The sequence below is a fragment of the Amblyraja radiata genome, chromosome 9 (genome assembly GCF_010909765.2).
Source record: "Amblyraja radiata isolate CabotCenter1 chromosome 9, sAmbRad1.1.pri, whole genome shotgun sequence".
Taxonomy (NCBI): Eukaryota; Metazoa; Chordata; class Chondrichthyes; order Rajiformes; family Rajidae; genus Amblyraja; species Amblyraja radiata.
The window spans coordinates 26,405,530-26,421,986 of NC_045964.1; the positions used below are offsets into that span (position 1 = coordinate 26,405,530).

The following is a 16,457-nucleotide window of genomic DNA, read 5'->3' on the forward strand; positions in this document are numbered from 1 at the left end:
TTACAAACACCTGTGAAACCATGTGTTCCAAATATTATGGTGCCCTGAAATGGGGGACCATGTATAAACACAGCTGTAATTTCTACATAGTGAAACCAAAATGTATAAAAATACCCTTTAACAAAATCTGACAATGTGCATTTTAACCACATATGATTTTTTTCTATTACAAATCTCAAATTGTGGAGTACAGAGGCAAATAAATCAATTATTGGTCTTTGTCCCAAACATTATGGAGGGCACTGTAGGTGCCTTAAAGTTCATTCCATAATAGTGAATTATAATCTCAAAGGAATAATATATGAAAATCGAGTCATGGCATAGAGACAAGCATGATCTGCTTTTCATGGTTTGTGCAATTTGTTTCTGTTTTTAACTGATCTTCCCCTTCAGCTGTGTGTGGTTGTTACATAAACGTTCAAATTTGCTGTCTACCAATTAACCCTCCCACAGGCTTTTCGTGAACGATGACGCTGCAGGAGGTCGAGTGTATTGTTGATAAATAGACAATAGACAATAGGTGCAGGAGTAGGCCATTCGGCCCTTCAAGCCAGCACCACCATTCAATGTGATCATGGCTGATCATCCACAATCAGTACCCCGTTCCTGCCTTCTCCCCATATCCCCTGACTCCGCTATTTTCAAGAGCCCTATCGAGCTCTCTCTTGAAAGTATCCAAAGAACCGACAGAGAATTCCACAGACTCACAAATCTGTGTGTGAAAAAGTTTCCTCATCTCCGTTCTAAATGGCTTACCCCTTATTCTTAAACTGTGGTCCCTGGTTTTGGACTCCTCAACATCGGGAACATGTTTCCTGCCTCTAGCGTGTCCAAACCCTTAATAATCTTATCTGTTTCAATAAGATCCCCTCTCATCCATCTAAATTCCAGAGTATACAAGCACAGCGGCTCCATTCTCTCAGCATATGACAGTCCCGCCATCCCGGGAATTAACCTTGTGAACCTACGCTGCACTCCCTCAATAGCACGAATGTCCTTCCTCAAATTTGGAGACCAAAACTGCACATAATACTCCAGGTGTTGTCTCACGAGAGCCCTGTGCAACTGCAGAAGGACCTCTGTGCTCCAATACTCAACTCCTCTTGTTATGAAGGCCAACATGCCATTTGCTTTCTTCACTGCCTGCGGTACCTGCATGCTTACTTTCAGTGGGTGATGATCAAGGACCCCCAGATCCCATTGTACTTCCCCTTTTCCCAACTTGACACCATTTAGATAATAATCTTCCTTCCTGTTTTTGCTACCAAAGTGGATAACCTCACATTTATCCACATTAAACTTGATCTGCCATGCATCTGCCCACTCATCCAACCTGTCCAAGTCACCCTGCATTCTCATAGCATCCTCCTCACAGTTCACACTGAATATATAGTCGGCATAAAGTTGGCGATATATTAATCTGTTGACTGTTTGTTTGTAAACTGTCAATATAGGCAGCCTTTGATAGTGTTAATACTCTGTTTATTTTTATTTTCTGAATAAAAGTATTGTATAATTTAAAAAAAACACTTTCAGAATGGTCTATAATAGCGACATGCCACTGTCCACGAGGAATTGAACAAGCCAATGCACATTTCACGTTGCGTAGAGCATGGATCATGAACTTGACAAGATTGTCTCTTGATTTGACTGTTTATGTGTTTCGGCAACTTTTTGAGAAATGCAAAAGTACATTTCATGTTGGATATGGTGTATATTAACACCATAAGTGTTACATGATTTAAGCAGAATCAAATCAGGGCAGCACCGTGACGCAGTGGTACAGTTGCTGCCTAACAGCGCCATAGACCCGGGTTCAATCCTGACTTCAGGTGCTGTCTGTACAGAATTTGTACATTCTCCCTGTGACCGTGTGGGTTTCCTCCAGGTGGTCTGGTTTCCTCCCACACCAAAAATGTATAGGTTTGTAGATTAATTGGCTTCTGTAAATTGTCCCTAGAGTAATAGTGTACAGGGTGATTGCTGGTTGGTGCTGACTTGGTGATCCGAAGGGCGTGTATCTCTAAAATCTAAAGTCTAAATTGACTGCTTCCTCAGTGCAGATTCACGTTTTGCTTAAGCAGTTGTTTTTTTTTATTTTGTAAGGTTGAAGAGGATGTGGACACAAAGGATCCGTATGATCAACCAAATGAATTTTCAAGAAGGAAAATAGTTTCGAACTGGGAGAGATATAATACTGAAGAGAAAGGACTCAGTGATATTGGAGAATCCTTGCGAGGTGCGGATTTCAATGTGCTGCTCAGTTCTGCAGGTAGGTAAACATTGATCCTCGTGTAAATAACATGATTAATGCTTAATAAATTTCCACAAATGGCAATTCTTTTAAATATTTTTGAATTCCAGCCTTTAGTGTCGGTGTCAGATACAATTGTGGTTTTTAAGAGGCTTTTGGATAGGCACACGGATTTGGAAGGAATGGAGGGATATGGATCATTTACAGGCAGAAGAGATTAGTTTAATTTGGCATCATGTTCGGTCTGGACATTGTAGGCTGAAGGGCCTGCACCTGTGCTGTAGTTCTATGTTCTATATATTTTAATGCAAAAAATTAGAATGGTACAACACAATGGGCAGATAATTTGGGCAAGAAAATCAGTCTGTGTTGATGTATGTCCATTTTTTTCTTTTTGCCATCATTGCCTCCTTTGGAATAGCCACAACCTGCCTAATCCCCTCTTTCACCAGGTTTCTGGGCAGACAATGTCCCATTGCCAGATCAACATCATGGTCCTAAACATATTTAAATCAAAAATTGATTTTGTTAACTTGTACATAGGTTTAAGGTGAGAGGGGAAAGATTTAATTGTAACCTGTGGGGCAAGTGTTTCACACACAAGGTGGCAGGTATATGGAACCAGTTGCCAGAGGAGGTAGTTGAAGCAGGTATATTAACAATATTTAAGACATTTGGACAGGTACGTGAATAGGAAAGGTTTAGTGGGATAGGGGCCAAATGCGGGCAGGTGGAACTAATGTAGATGGAGCTACGTGGTCTGCATGGGCATGTTGGGCTAAAGAGGCTGTTTATGTGCTGTATAACTCAAGTTAAATTAAAATAAAATTGTACATAAATACCAAATTTATTTTTATGTGGAAAAATGATCCTTATGGTAGTTCAGGCAACATAAGACATGACTACTTAAAATGAGTGCAAGAATTTTTTTTCAGAATAATTCAAAGGTTTGAAAGTGTTATGTGATAGCTGTAGAAAAAGAGGATAGGAGTTTGAGAACTGTTGTATTTCAAATCCTAAAGGACAAAGCCAAGTCAAACCGAGTTTATTGTCAAATGCAAGTACAGTGAGGGAGGGGATACTGCAAAACCTTGCTTGCAGCAGCATTACAGGTACATAGACTCAGACAACACACAAAACAAATTATACAAACCAATGAAAGAAAAAGACTGTTTATAAACAAGAATGAGAGATTAGTGCAAACACAATTAGAAAACAAACAGTAAACAAGAAGAGATTTCTGACATGCTCTATTGCTGAGGTAGTTTGAGGATTGTGTAGGTTGGTTCAAGAATCTGATTGTTGTGGGAAGTAGCTGTTCCTGAACCTGGTGGTGTGGAACTTCAAGCTTCTGTATCTGCTATCCGATGGTGGCAGCGAGAAGAGGGCATGGCTCGGATGGTGGGGTTCCTTGGTGATAGATGCTGCCTTCTTGAGGCAGAGCGTCTTGTAGAAGTTTTTAATGGTAGGGAATGCTGTATCTGTAATGAATTGGGCTGTGTCCACCATGCTCACCAGCTACTCGCATTGCTGTGCATTGGAATTGCCATGATGCAACCCTTCTGGATGCTTTCTACAGTGCAGCAGTAGAGGTTTGTGAGACTATTTGTTGACATGCCGAATCTCTTTAAACTTCTAAGAAAGTAGTGGAAGATAGACACAAAAAACTGGACTAACTCAGTGGGTCAGACATCATCTCTGGAGAAAAGGAATAGATGACCTGAAACGTCAACTATTCCTTTTCTCCAAAGATGCTGTCTGACCTGTTGAGTCACTCCAGCTCTTTATGTCTTTCTTTGGTTTAAACCAGCATCTGCAGTTCCTTTCTACACAAGAAAGTAGTGGCACTGCCTTGCCTTCTTCATGATTACATTATGACAGGTCATCTGAGATGTTAAAGCTCTGGAATCTCTACTGGAAGCTGCTGATCTCTCTACTGCCGGCCCACCAATGAAAACTGGTACTCTTTCTAAAGTCCATGATAAGTTCCTTGGTTTTATTGACATTGAGCAAGAAGTGGTTATTGTGGCATCATTCAATTATGTGTTCGATCTCTTTCCTATACACACCTCCCTCCCCCCCCCCCACACACACGCCCCCCCACACACGCCCCCCCACACACGCCCCCTCCCACACACACGTCCCACACACATGTCCCACACACGCCCCACAGACACGCCCCCCAGACACGCCCCCCCATACACACACGCCCCACACACACACACGCCCCCCACACACACACGCCCCCACACACGCCCGCCCACACACACGCCCCCCCACGCACGCCCCACGCACGCACGCACGCCCCACGCACACGCCACACGCACACGCCCCCACACACGCCCCCACACGCCCCACACACGCCCCACACACGCCCACACATGCGCCCCACACATGCCCCCCACACGGCCCACACACACGCCCCCCCCCACACGCCCACACACACTCCTCCCCACACACCCACGAACACACCCCCCCCCAAAACACACACCCCTCCCCCCGGGGGTTGCAGTCTGTGAGACAGGCTGTGAAGGTATACAGACGGATCTCAATCAGCTACAGAAATGGCTGGAGAGAGACTGATGGAATTTAATCTGTGCAAGTGTGAGTTTGTGAATGCCTGGAAAGCACTGCCGGGGTTGGTGGTTGAGGCAGATACAATAGTGGCATTTAAGAGACATTTGGATAGGCATGTGGAAGTGCAAGTATTAGAGGGATATGAATTATGTGCAGGTAGACAAGATATGGTGTTTGTAGATCACACAGTATTGCTGATTTGATGCTGGTTTCATGTTTGGCACAGACCTTGTGGGCCTAAGGGCCTGTGCTTGTGCTGCACTAGAGCAGTGGAGAGGAAGTGAAATAGCATCTGCTCTGGAACTGCTGTGGTGATTGGCAAATTGAAACAGGTCCATGTAATTTCAGTTCTACTGTTTTTTCTAACTGCTCTTCTGCCTAGACTAGGTTGATAGTTGCTATTGAACTATTTTAGTGATTTACACAATCTCAAGTAAAACTTTTAATAAAATGCAAGGCCAAAAACCAAAAACTTTAGAACTCAAAAATAGAAAGATAATGACTTGAAAAATAATAATGTGCAAGAAAAACGAGGCATCAAAATAATTCAGAATGTAATGATGAACTACTTAAAAGAATAGTTGTTAGAACATAAGAAGTAGAACATGGACCCTTGGTTCCAGACATTTTTGCCAGGGGACACCCTTTATCATCTCTTTATCTATCTTATCAAGCTCTGTAAGAATTCTGCATGCTTTAATGAGATCGCTTCTCATTCTTCTAAATTCTGGAGAGTATACGCTATCTGTTCAATCTCGTATGATAAATCTGCCATCTGAGTAATCAATTTGTGGCACAGCCTCCACTGCAAGCATCTTTCCTTGAGTATAGAGACTAGATCAAGAGAGTTTATTTGTCATGCACTTTGTATGAATTGGAACAATTACATTCTTTCTTGTTGCAGCTTTACTGACCAATATAGAGTACGTCAGATGTGGCCTTACCAGGGCTCTATATAATTGGAGCAAGACATCTCTATTCTTGCACTCAAAATCTCTTGCCATAAAAACATTGTTTGTCTTCCTAGATGGCCATTCTATGTGGGTGGTGTTTGGGGCTTGTTCAGCAAGCACAGGATGCTTGGGTAGACACAAATGCAGGCGAAACTCAGCGGGTGAGGCAGCATTTATGGAGTGAAGGAATAGGTGCCGTTTCGGGTCAAGACCTTCTTCAGACAGATGTTTGGGGCTTGTTCAGCAATCACCAGACTTTCAGCCTTCTGCTACCCACTTCACTGCCTCACTCACAAGATGAAGGGCAACACAGAGTGAATGAAACTTCCACTTTCATTTCTAACACACCGGTTCAGTTAGAATTTCTTAACTGAAAATCAAAAATATTCTGGAAATACTCAGCAGGTCAGGTTGCATCTGTGGGTAGGGAAACAGTGCTAACGTTTCAGGTTAAAGACCGTTTGTGAGAACTAGGAAGGAGACAAAACAAAGCTTGTTAAGCTGCAGGGAGGGTGGGGAGAGGAGGATGTCAAATATGAGAGGGCCGAGGTTCGAGGTGAGAATGTGGAAAGTTTAAAGGAGATTTATTAGGGAAGCTGTTTTACGCAAAGAGTGGTAGGCGGACTATGTTACCAAGGAAAGTGGTGGAAGCAGATATGATAGCAACATTTAAGAGGCATTTACACAAGCAATTTAATATGCACAGTATGGAGGGATATAGACCACGCGCAGGCAGATGGGATTAGTTACAATTGGCAACATAGTCAGCATAGATATTATGGGACGAAGATTTTGTTCCTTTGCTGTTCTGTTCATTGAGCTATGGTGCCTTTGATGAGGTGACCATGGGGAAAAACTGTAAACAAGGGTATCTAGTCAATGCACATTTCAACCTATTACATCGCCTTCTGTATTCACACTGTGGTGTCCTCTAAATTGGAGAAAACCAAACACAGATTGGTTGACTGCTTTCAGTTTACCTTTTTCACGGTGACCCCTCTTCACTCCGTAGATGTGATCCTCAACCTGCCATTGCTGACCACTTAATTCCCAATCCCACCCCGATGTACCAGCCTGTGGCCCTGTGCACAGTTACAGTGAGGCGCATTCAACCCTCAGCAATAGCACCTCATCTATGTTTCACTGAACACTTAAGCCTGGACCGCAAAGGCCTGCTGGACCTTCCAGTTGCTCACCATTTTAGCTTCTCTTCCCATTCGCATACTGACCTTTTGGTCGTGGGACTTCTCCATTGCCAGAGTGAGGCCACATACAAACTGGAGGAACACCATCTCATATTCCAGCTTGGATAGCTTACAAGCCAATGGTATGAGCATTGAATGCTCCAATTTTAGATAACTAACCTACATATACCCCCTTAACCCTTGACCTCCCCCACCCCTCTCTTCTCTGTGTTCCATCTGAATGCACAAGTTTTTTTCCTGAAATCCCACCCCCTTTGTCCTTTCCCCCGTTCCCTTCCACCTACATTCCCTCTTTGGCTTCACATTTCATGCCTCTTCATTCCTTATTTTCTCATCCAATTACATTTTGTCTTTTGCATGTCTGGCCTTCAAAACCCTCCGCACCTGTATCCACCTATTACATGCTAGGCTTTGCCCTGTCCCCACCTCCCTTCCAGCTTTCTCACTCCATCCTACAATCAGTCTGAAGAAGTGTGCAAAACCATGTTTTCCAGAGATGCTGCCTGAGATATTAGTCCAGAACTTTCGGTCTTTTTATCGTAAACCGGCATTTGCAATTCCTGTGTCAGCACTTCATTTTGGTTGCAGTCATTTGGATTTAACATTGTATTCCACCGACTTTAGATTACCTGATCTGTTTGTATCAGTTGCCCACCTGTGATGTTGGCTTATTAGCTCATTTGCTCTTATTTCCTTGTTTCCCTCTGGGAGTGGAGCACATGCCCAGCCTGATCTGCCAAGCAGGTTTTCCCCAATGATTCAATTTTACTTTATTGTCGTATGTACCTAGGAACAGTGAAATGCTTTGTTTTGTGTAAAATCGCACAGCAGACCTCGCCTAGGCAGTACACGTGTCGCCACGTTTTGGCATCGACAAAGTTACAAAAGTTCAACGAGCAGTCCTATCTACTGCCTGCCGCCGTATGCAGCAGCAACAGCAGCACCTCCCTCTCCACCTTCGGATCCTTCATTTTCAGCTGCCTTCCGCCGGGTCCCCCCCAATTGTTCTCCCATTGCTTTCACTGTTTTAGTTTAGTTTAGTTTAGAGATACAGCGTGCAAACAGGCCCTTCAGCCCACTGAGTCCGTGCTGACCAGTGATCTCCTTACACTAGCACTATCCTACCCACTAGGGACAATTTACAATTCTTACCAAAGCCAATGAATCTGCAAACCTGTACGTCTTTGGAATGTGGGAGGATACCGGGGAAAACCCACGCGGTCACAGGGAGAACGTACAAACTCTGTACAGACGGTACCCGTAGTCAGAATATAAACTAGGTCTCTGGCGCTGTGCGACAGCAACTCTTCCGCTGCACCACCCTACCACCCTGCTGATTAAGGGAAATTAGTTTATTGTGGAATGAATGTTGAAAATTACAGGGATGTCCTGCCATGTCAGTAAGGTTAACCCTGCTCTGTCAGTGATTTCCTTCTGCTGCTCTGCTTGCTTTTCACAAATTTCCAACTTAATATTTTTGCTGCTCATTCACTCTCCTTAATTCCCATTCCAATACTGATTCTTTATCTTTGCACAGAGAACTGAAAAGATAACATTATGATTTGCATGCTTTTCAAAAATTTTATGCGTAAGTAGATTTTGTGCATTAAATGAATACATTTGCTGAAAATGTCACACACCATAGTAACTATTTGCTCTCAATAGTTGATACACCATGCAGTTAATCTATTTCCTCTGGAAAATGTGCTTTCTGCTTGACAAGTTATAACTATTTAAGTTCAAGCACTATCTATAGAGTGGCACCTTGGGCACAGCATGGAACAATTGTACACACTTGAATTAGCAGTTCTGGCTGTTTAAAATAGTCCGTAATTTGTGGAATGTGGCTATTTGTAGTATTGCATTCTCTCATGCTTCACTAAGTGTTTGCAAGCATAATGAGGTTTGTGGTCAACAACTTACATTTCATAGTCGTGTGCTTTCACATTATTTCATCCAACTCTATGAAAAATGCTTCACTAAGCGGACCAGAAAAAGCCAAAAAAATTACATGGAGGCTCTCCAGGGTTTAAGGCACGGCCACAGAGACAGCAGGGTTGCGCATGTAAAGTTTAGAATAAAATGATTTTAAGGTTGCTTTTTAAGGCATTAGGATAACAAAGATGATGGATTTTGAGATGAGATTTCAGAACGCAGGAGCACAGTAGCTGAAGGAATTAGGAATAATTTTGAGCCAGAGGGATGAAAGATGTGAGGAAGCGTGTTTGACTGAAGGAGATAAGGGACAGCAAAGCATCTGATTTGAACATCAGGATGGAAGATGTATAATGGATTCCTAGATTGTGGATATGATTATGGCACTTTTATGTGATGTGACGGACAGTACTCAATTTGTAAATGGACGTTGGGAGTTGAGTGTTATGAGTGTTACAAAGGCTGGTGGGTATATGGAACGAGCTGCCAGAGGAGGTAGTTGAGGCAAGTACATAGATAGAAAAGATTTAGAGAGATATGGGTCAAACATGGACAGGTGCGACTAGTGTAGATGGGGCATCTTGGTCAGCATGAATAAGTTGGACTGGAGGGCCTGTTTCTATGCTGCATGACTCTATGACAAGACAAACCTTGAAGTGATAGACAAAGATTAGTCCAGCATTGTTGGTGGAAGATGAAGCGAGGCAGAAATAGCAAAATGGCTGCTTTAAAAAAACACGAAAAACATGAAAAGTCTTTTGTATTCAATCATTACATCTTTGATTTTGAAAGCCTTTCTGAAAGTATATTCAATCCAGTGAAGATGAATCTTACAGTACAAATATCATACTGATCTTTCTTTTTGGCATTAGTGCAATGAATATTAACTTAATGTTGAAAGCAATATTGTCAGGATTTTATTAATACATTTTGTCTATTCAAAATATTTGGCTGTTTTATCCACTTGTATTCCTTTTATAGTTAATTACTCCGTTCAATGTTGTAGGCAGCACTCAGGAACCACAACTAATTAGCTGTTCTTGTAGGTGAATGACAATTTCAGTCAGCTATGTTGCTTTGGCATGCAACACTGTTAACTTTAATGACGGCTTTCCTAGGTTTGCACAAGTATATATACAGTGCCCTCCATAATATTTGGGACAAAGACCCATCATTTATTTATTTGCCTCTGTACTCCACAATTTGAGATTTGTAATAGAAAAAAAATCACATGTGGTTAAAGTGCACGTTGTCAGATTTTAATAAAGGCCATTTTTATACATTATGGTTTCACCATGTAGAAATTACAGCCATGTTTATACATAGTCCCCCCATTTCAGGGCACCATAATGTTTGGGACACAGCAATGTCATGTAAATGAAAATAGTCATGTTTAGTATTTTGTTGCATATCCTTTGCATGCAATGACTGCTTGAAGTCTGCGATTCATGGACATCACCTGCTGGGTGCTGGGTGTCTTCTCTGGCGATGCTCTGCCAGGCCTGTATTGCAGCCATCTTTAGCTTATGCTTGTTTTGGGGGCTAGTCCCCTTCAGTTTTATCTTCAGCATATAAAAGGCATGCTCAATTGGGTTCAGATCGGGTGATTGACTTGGCCACTCAAGAATTGACAAATTTTTAGCTTTGAAAAACTCCTTTGTTGCTTTAGCAGTATGTTTGGGGTCATTGTCTTGCTGTAGAATGAACCGCCGGCCAATGAGTTTTGAGGCATTTGTTTGAACTTAAGCAGATATGATGTGTCGTTACACTTCAGAATCAGCACTTGTACACTACATACACTACCATCAGCACTTGTAACATCAATGCAGATAAGTGAGCCAGTACCTTCAGCAGTCATACATGCCCAGGCCATAACACCCCCACCACCGTGTTTCACAGATGAGGTGGTATGCTTTGATTCTTGGGCAGTTCCTTCTCTCCTCCATACTTTGCTCTTGCCATCACACTAATATAAGTTAATCTTCATCTCATCTGTCCACAAGACCTTTTACCAGAACTGTGGTTGCTCTTTTAAGTACTTCTTGACAAACTGTAACCTGACCATCTATTTTTGCGGGTAACCAGTGGTTTGCATCTTGCAGTGTAGCCTCTGTATTTCTGTTCATGGTCTTGGTTCATGGACAGTGGTCATTGACAAATCCACATATGACTCCTGAAGAGTGTTTCTGATCTGTCAGACAGGTGTTTGGGGATTTTTCATTATTATAGACAGAATTCTTTTGTCATCAGCTGTGGAGGTCTTCCTTGGCCTGCCAGTCGCTTTGCGATTAGTAAGCTCACAAGTGCTCTCTTTCTTCTTAATGATCTTCCAAACAGTAGATTTTGGTAAGCCTAAGGTTTGGCTGATGTCTCTAACAGTTTTATTCTTGTTTCTCAGTCTTATAATGGCTTCTTTGACTTTCATTGGCACAACTTGGGTCCACATGTTAATAAACAGCAATAAAAGTTTCCAAATGTGATGGAAAAACTGGAGGAAAGACTAGATGCTGAGAGCTCTCTTCTACCTGCATTAAGGAGGCAATTAAACACACCTGAGCAATTACAAACACCTGTGAAGCCATGTGTCCCAAACATTATAGTGCCTGAAATGGCGGTACTATGTATAAACACAGCTGTAATTTCTACATGGTGAAACCAAAATGTGTAAAAATACCCTTTAATAAAATCTGACAATGTGCACTTTAACCACATATGATTTTTTCTATTACACATCTCAAATTGTGGAGTACAGAGGCAAAAAAATAAATGAGGGGTCTTTGTCCCAAACATTATGGAGGGCACTGTATCATTAAAGGAATGGGTCACCATAAATGGAGGACCTCTAGCCAATTATCCCTTGTTACACTTTCAACATTGCATTAGCTAAAATCACTTAGATGTGAACTTGAGATGTCCCTGGTTCGCTGAAACAATTGGCAGAATATGCGTGTCATTTTTTTTGGTATATTTCATTACCAAGCCTCAGTGTAAGCTTTCTCGAGTGAAAGTAATAAATGCTCAATTTGGAGTTCTTTTGATTCAGTAAATTCCATGTGTAAATTAGAGAAACATATTATTAAAAGGGAGCCTCAGAAATCCAACCCGTCTGAGAGGAACCTCTCAAAGCCCGAGTATTCTTTTGCAACAGCATCAGTCAGTTCTATTTTGCCGTTAATTTCACAATGCCAGTGAAACTATATAATCCCGATTGAGTAAAATAGAATCTTGCTAACTATTGGGGGACAAAAAGAAAATCATGAATGGAATTGGGAGTTGTTAAACCAGTAGTAAGTATGAGGAAACACCTTGAAGATTTAGAGTGCTTTAGTTACTGAGAGGCATGCAATCTCACGGTATGATTTCCATTCTTGGACCATAAGCTTCTCAGCTCCTTTTCCCCACCATTCCAAAGCACCTCTCTCCCGCAGCACCAAATATTAAATAATGTAGCTCAACAAAGTATTATGATGCTTTAAGGTAATTTTGGAGTATAAAATTGTCATGTCCTAGGTTTCTAAGTTGAATATTTCTGCATTTGTGGTTTTTTTTGCATGCAGTTTTTTGATGAGAGCATATCATTCCTTAGTTATTTGATGCTTTTGCATTTCCTTCCATGAAATTGAACAAATATGTAATGTAGAATTGAGATGGCAAACAAATATGAATGTGCAGGTTCTTAAATGCCAATTTTGGTTGTATGAAATGTCAGTTCTTTTGTTTGATTTGGAACGTAGCTATTTGAAGAACTTACAATAAATGTTATTGTCTAAATTATTCTATATTATGATTTACTTTACAGAAACATTTAGATGTGTGGCTGAATGGGAATATTGTGCACCTTTTGACCGAATCCTAATTTATCCAAGAATCTTTTACAGGCTCTTCACTCCATATTCAAAATACACAAGCTCACATAGGAATACACATTGGAATACATAGAAAATACACATAGGAATAGAAACAGTACAATATGTTAAAGGGCATAGTCTGCAAATAATCTGTCTACCAGTAAAGCAGTAATATCCAACCAAACAAAAAGATTGTGCATAAATCTTAAAATGTCTAAAGTATCAATATGCAGCATTTTGCTAAATCAGTCATATAAGAGAACACAATCCACACATTTAAAAAAAATGCACAACGACCAATCTTCTAACAAAATAACAGTACACATGCATGCCGTTTCATTTTCACTAACCAGTATTCTCCGAAGCTCTGAATCGAAATGTAACACGAGTCTGAAGATAGCTGGCTATGTAGTCCGCTATAGCTCTATCCCATCTGTTTTTTCCTTTGAATATGTGAAATCCAGTTATTAGCACATTTTTCCTCCTAAAAGCCGATGTCCTTCAGAAGCTCAGTCCCTTTTTGTCATCTTCACTGTACGATGATGTCTCGGACTTCTCCTCACATTCTGCATGAGGGAACAACATTGACAGCTATAAAAAATTAAAAGCTGTCACTTCTGTTTACACGGTGAGGCCAAATCAACTGATCTGAAATAATTCCGAGGTTCACAAAGATCTTTTAAAAATTCAACAATAGCTGAAGCGCTTGTAACGTGCTCTGTTCTGCTGGTCACTATTATCCTTAGCAATTAAAGTCTGCTGCTCATCAGCATAAGAGCTGAAACCAGGGGGCCTTTGCTGGAAGTTTACAGGTTTGCATTTTCAGCTTGAAGAGACGGGGTGGCGATATATGTACATCATGTCCTCTGTTTCGGCTTCTAGCAACTACATTGTACATGTGAAGAGATTTTTTTTAAACTTAAAGGGCAGGATGTGTCATATTCTCTCGGGAGAATGAGAATGTATGGCATTGAAACTCTGCTGATATGAGCTATTCAGTTTATGCAATTACATGCTTTCATACATAGTAAACCAATTAATTACTGTATTTGAAGGATTGCAGTAATTGCAAATCGGGGGAGCAAGTGATACTGTAACTACTGATTGTTTCACCTTGTTTGCATTTGAAAAGCCTGTTCATAAAGGATTAATTCAAATAATAATTAATAGATCTGACGCTGTCATTTTTTACATTTTTGTTACAATACTACAATTCCTGTTACTGTGTTTTATTGTCAAATTGATACAAAAGATGTTCATTTCTTTTGTAAATTGTATTAGTCAAGTAGTAAAGTGAAGCACTGAGTACCATTATCATTGACCCAGCAAACTATCACGCTACTATTCGGGTAAGGAAAGCACGCAATACGATTTCGGGAGCTGGATAAAATTATGCCACATTTGATCATCAGTCAATGTCTAGTTGGCTGATGTGAATTATGCAAGGGTTACTGACATTTTTATGAGAAACAATTTTTTTTAAGACAAATTCGAGCACAAATTATGAAAAGTTATTTTATTTTGCATGGTAGGTGCGATGCCATTTCGATGTTACTTACAGCTTCGAATTAATAGGTTCAGTTCGCCTGATACTGCATTGGATTACTGCACAACTGTGAATTCATGGAGCCACTTTCATGCCTCGTTGAATTTGTGGTTTTATGTTGATTTTACAGTGCAAGTGTGCACTTGATTGGCTGATGCACAAATCATCTTCTGATGGCTGCTTCCAAAAATGTGCTTTTCCTTATGCTTGAGAAACCAACACCCATCTTTGTACCATGAAAACCTGGGACTACAGGCGTGCGCAAGAACCGGTTTCAAGGAATTAAACTTGAGCAGCTGGCTGCCAAAATCTCACTGTCAAATTGTTCTATACCAAAGCTGACGGACAATTTGAAAAGGGCAGAGGAATGATAATCGAAGGTGGGCTTTAGTTTGCTGCCACAGCACATCTGTCTTCTACTCTGTGCCGATGAAACTATTTGATGCTTTAAAATCAGCACGTCTTCATATGATGAGATAGATTGCAATCTTTTGGACACTACATTTATTTCAATAACGTCATGTCACTACCACTATTACTACTTTGGCGGAATGTAAGTGCCACTCATGGTTCTGTTGTCACTTATTGCTCTTCTTTTATTAATCAACACCATTTTCAATTGCTATTGCCTTATGACATACACGTATCACACACCATCTACCTCTTAACCCAGGGCCGGCCTTAGGAGGTGCGGGGCCCAATTGGGAACAATTTTGGTGAGCCCCAGGTTCCTAGCCAAGGCCTGTAGAATTGTAGAAATATAAATAAAGACTATTATAGACTTTATATCTCTATGGAAGAATGGAAAGTAATCAAAATGTGTGCTTAAAAAGTACATGCGAGTTAATGGACCAAACAGATCTAGTTACATTTTAATATAAAATTGCATATATGTAAGCCTACAGGTAACAAACAAAATGTGTAGATCACCTATGAAAAGTACATAGTTACACTACCACTTGTTTTAGTGACTGAAATGAAAAAAAAAAGTGATTTAATTAACTACATCCTGGAAAACCAATAACCATTGGCGAAAAACCAGTCCAGGCATTAAATTTTGGGCTTCAGCCCCATCCTACCCTTTGGGCTTCTACCCCATCCTAACAGTGTGTGTGTGTGTGTTAGTTGTCTGTGCGTTATGCGTGTGTGGGAGAGGAGAAGAGGGAGGGAGAGAGGGGAGGGAGGGAAGTAGCGAAAGAAGGGAGGGAGGGAAGGAGAGAAGGGAAAAGAGGGAAGAAGGAGGGAGGGAAGGAAGGAGAGAAGGGAGGGAGGGAATGGAGGAAGGGAAGGGAAGGAGAGAAGGGAGGGAGAGGGCCGGCGGCGGGAGCGGATACCGGGGGACGGGTGTGAGCTGAGGCCGAGGTTTGTAAACGTTGCTCCAACTCCCGGCCCGGCACTCCCTGTATTGTTCACCACGTCACCCCGGGGAGAATGAGGGGTGGAGCCGGGGCTGTGTGCGTGAGCACGGCGACTGGAGGGGCGGGAGTTTGAAAGTCATGCTTTGGAGATGATAATCAGAGATAGTTAACATGCAAACTTCAGTAGATACTGGAATTGTTCCTGTGTATCGGTACATAGCAATTCACATGAACAATTCCAGTACCTAGAGAATGGATGCAGATCCCACTATTTGAAAGTGGCGGGAGAGAATGCATGGAGAAACACCATCTTTCTAGACTAATATCAGTGGTAACGAAAATGCTGGAATCTACAATGGAAGATTAAATATCAGAACACCTTGGAATGAATATTATGAATGAGCAGAAGCAGCATAGACTAATGAAACGAGAGACTAATCTTCTGGAGGTCCTTGAGGATGCGACCAATACAATGGATAAGGGAGAACCAGTGGATATGGTGTATGTGGAAGGTTTTCAATAAGGTCCCACACAGGACCCTGGTTGACAAGGTTGGAACACATTGAATTGGAAGTAATATACTGATGTAGATTTAGAATTGGTTATCTGACATAAAACAGAGTGGGAATAAACAGTTAGTTCTCAAATTGGCAGGCGGTAACTACTGGGTCATCATAGGGATTGGTGATTGAGTCCCAGTTTTTCACAATCTATGACAATTATATAGCTGAGGGGTTTAAGTTATATTTTCAAGTAAGCTTTCAATGCTAAAATAGGCAGA

General features: G+C 41.3%; 1 protein-coding gene across 3 annotated transcripts in view; it reads left to right on the plus strand.

Moving 5' to 3' along the window:
• aven (apoptosis and caspase activation inhibitor) overlaps positions 1–16,457 on the plus strand; it is a 116,666-nt gene that overhangs the window by 11,254 nt on the left and 88,955 nt on the right. For all 3 annotated transcript variants that reach the window (XM_033026934.1, XM_033026933.1, XM_033026932.1), the window contains exon 2: positions 2,107–2,272. In XM_033026934.1, coding sequence (XP_032882825.1) covers positions 2,107–2,272 — 166 coding nt within the window. The remainder of the gene's footprint in view (positions 1–2,106; positions 2,273–16,457) is intronic.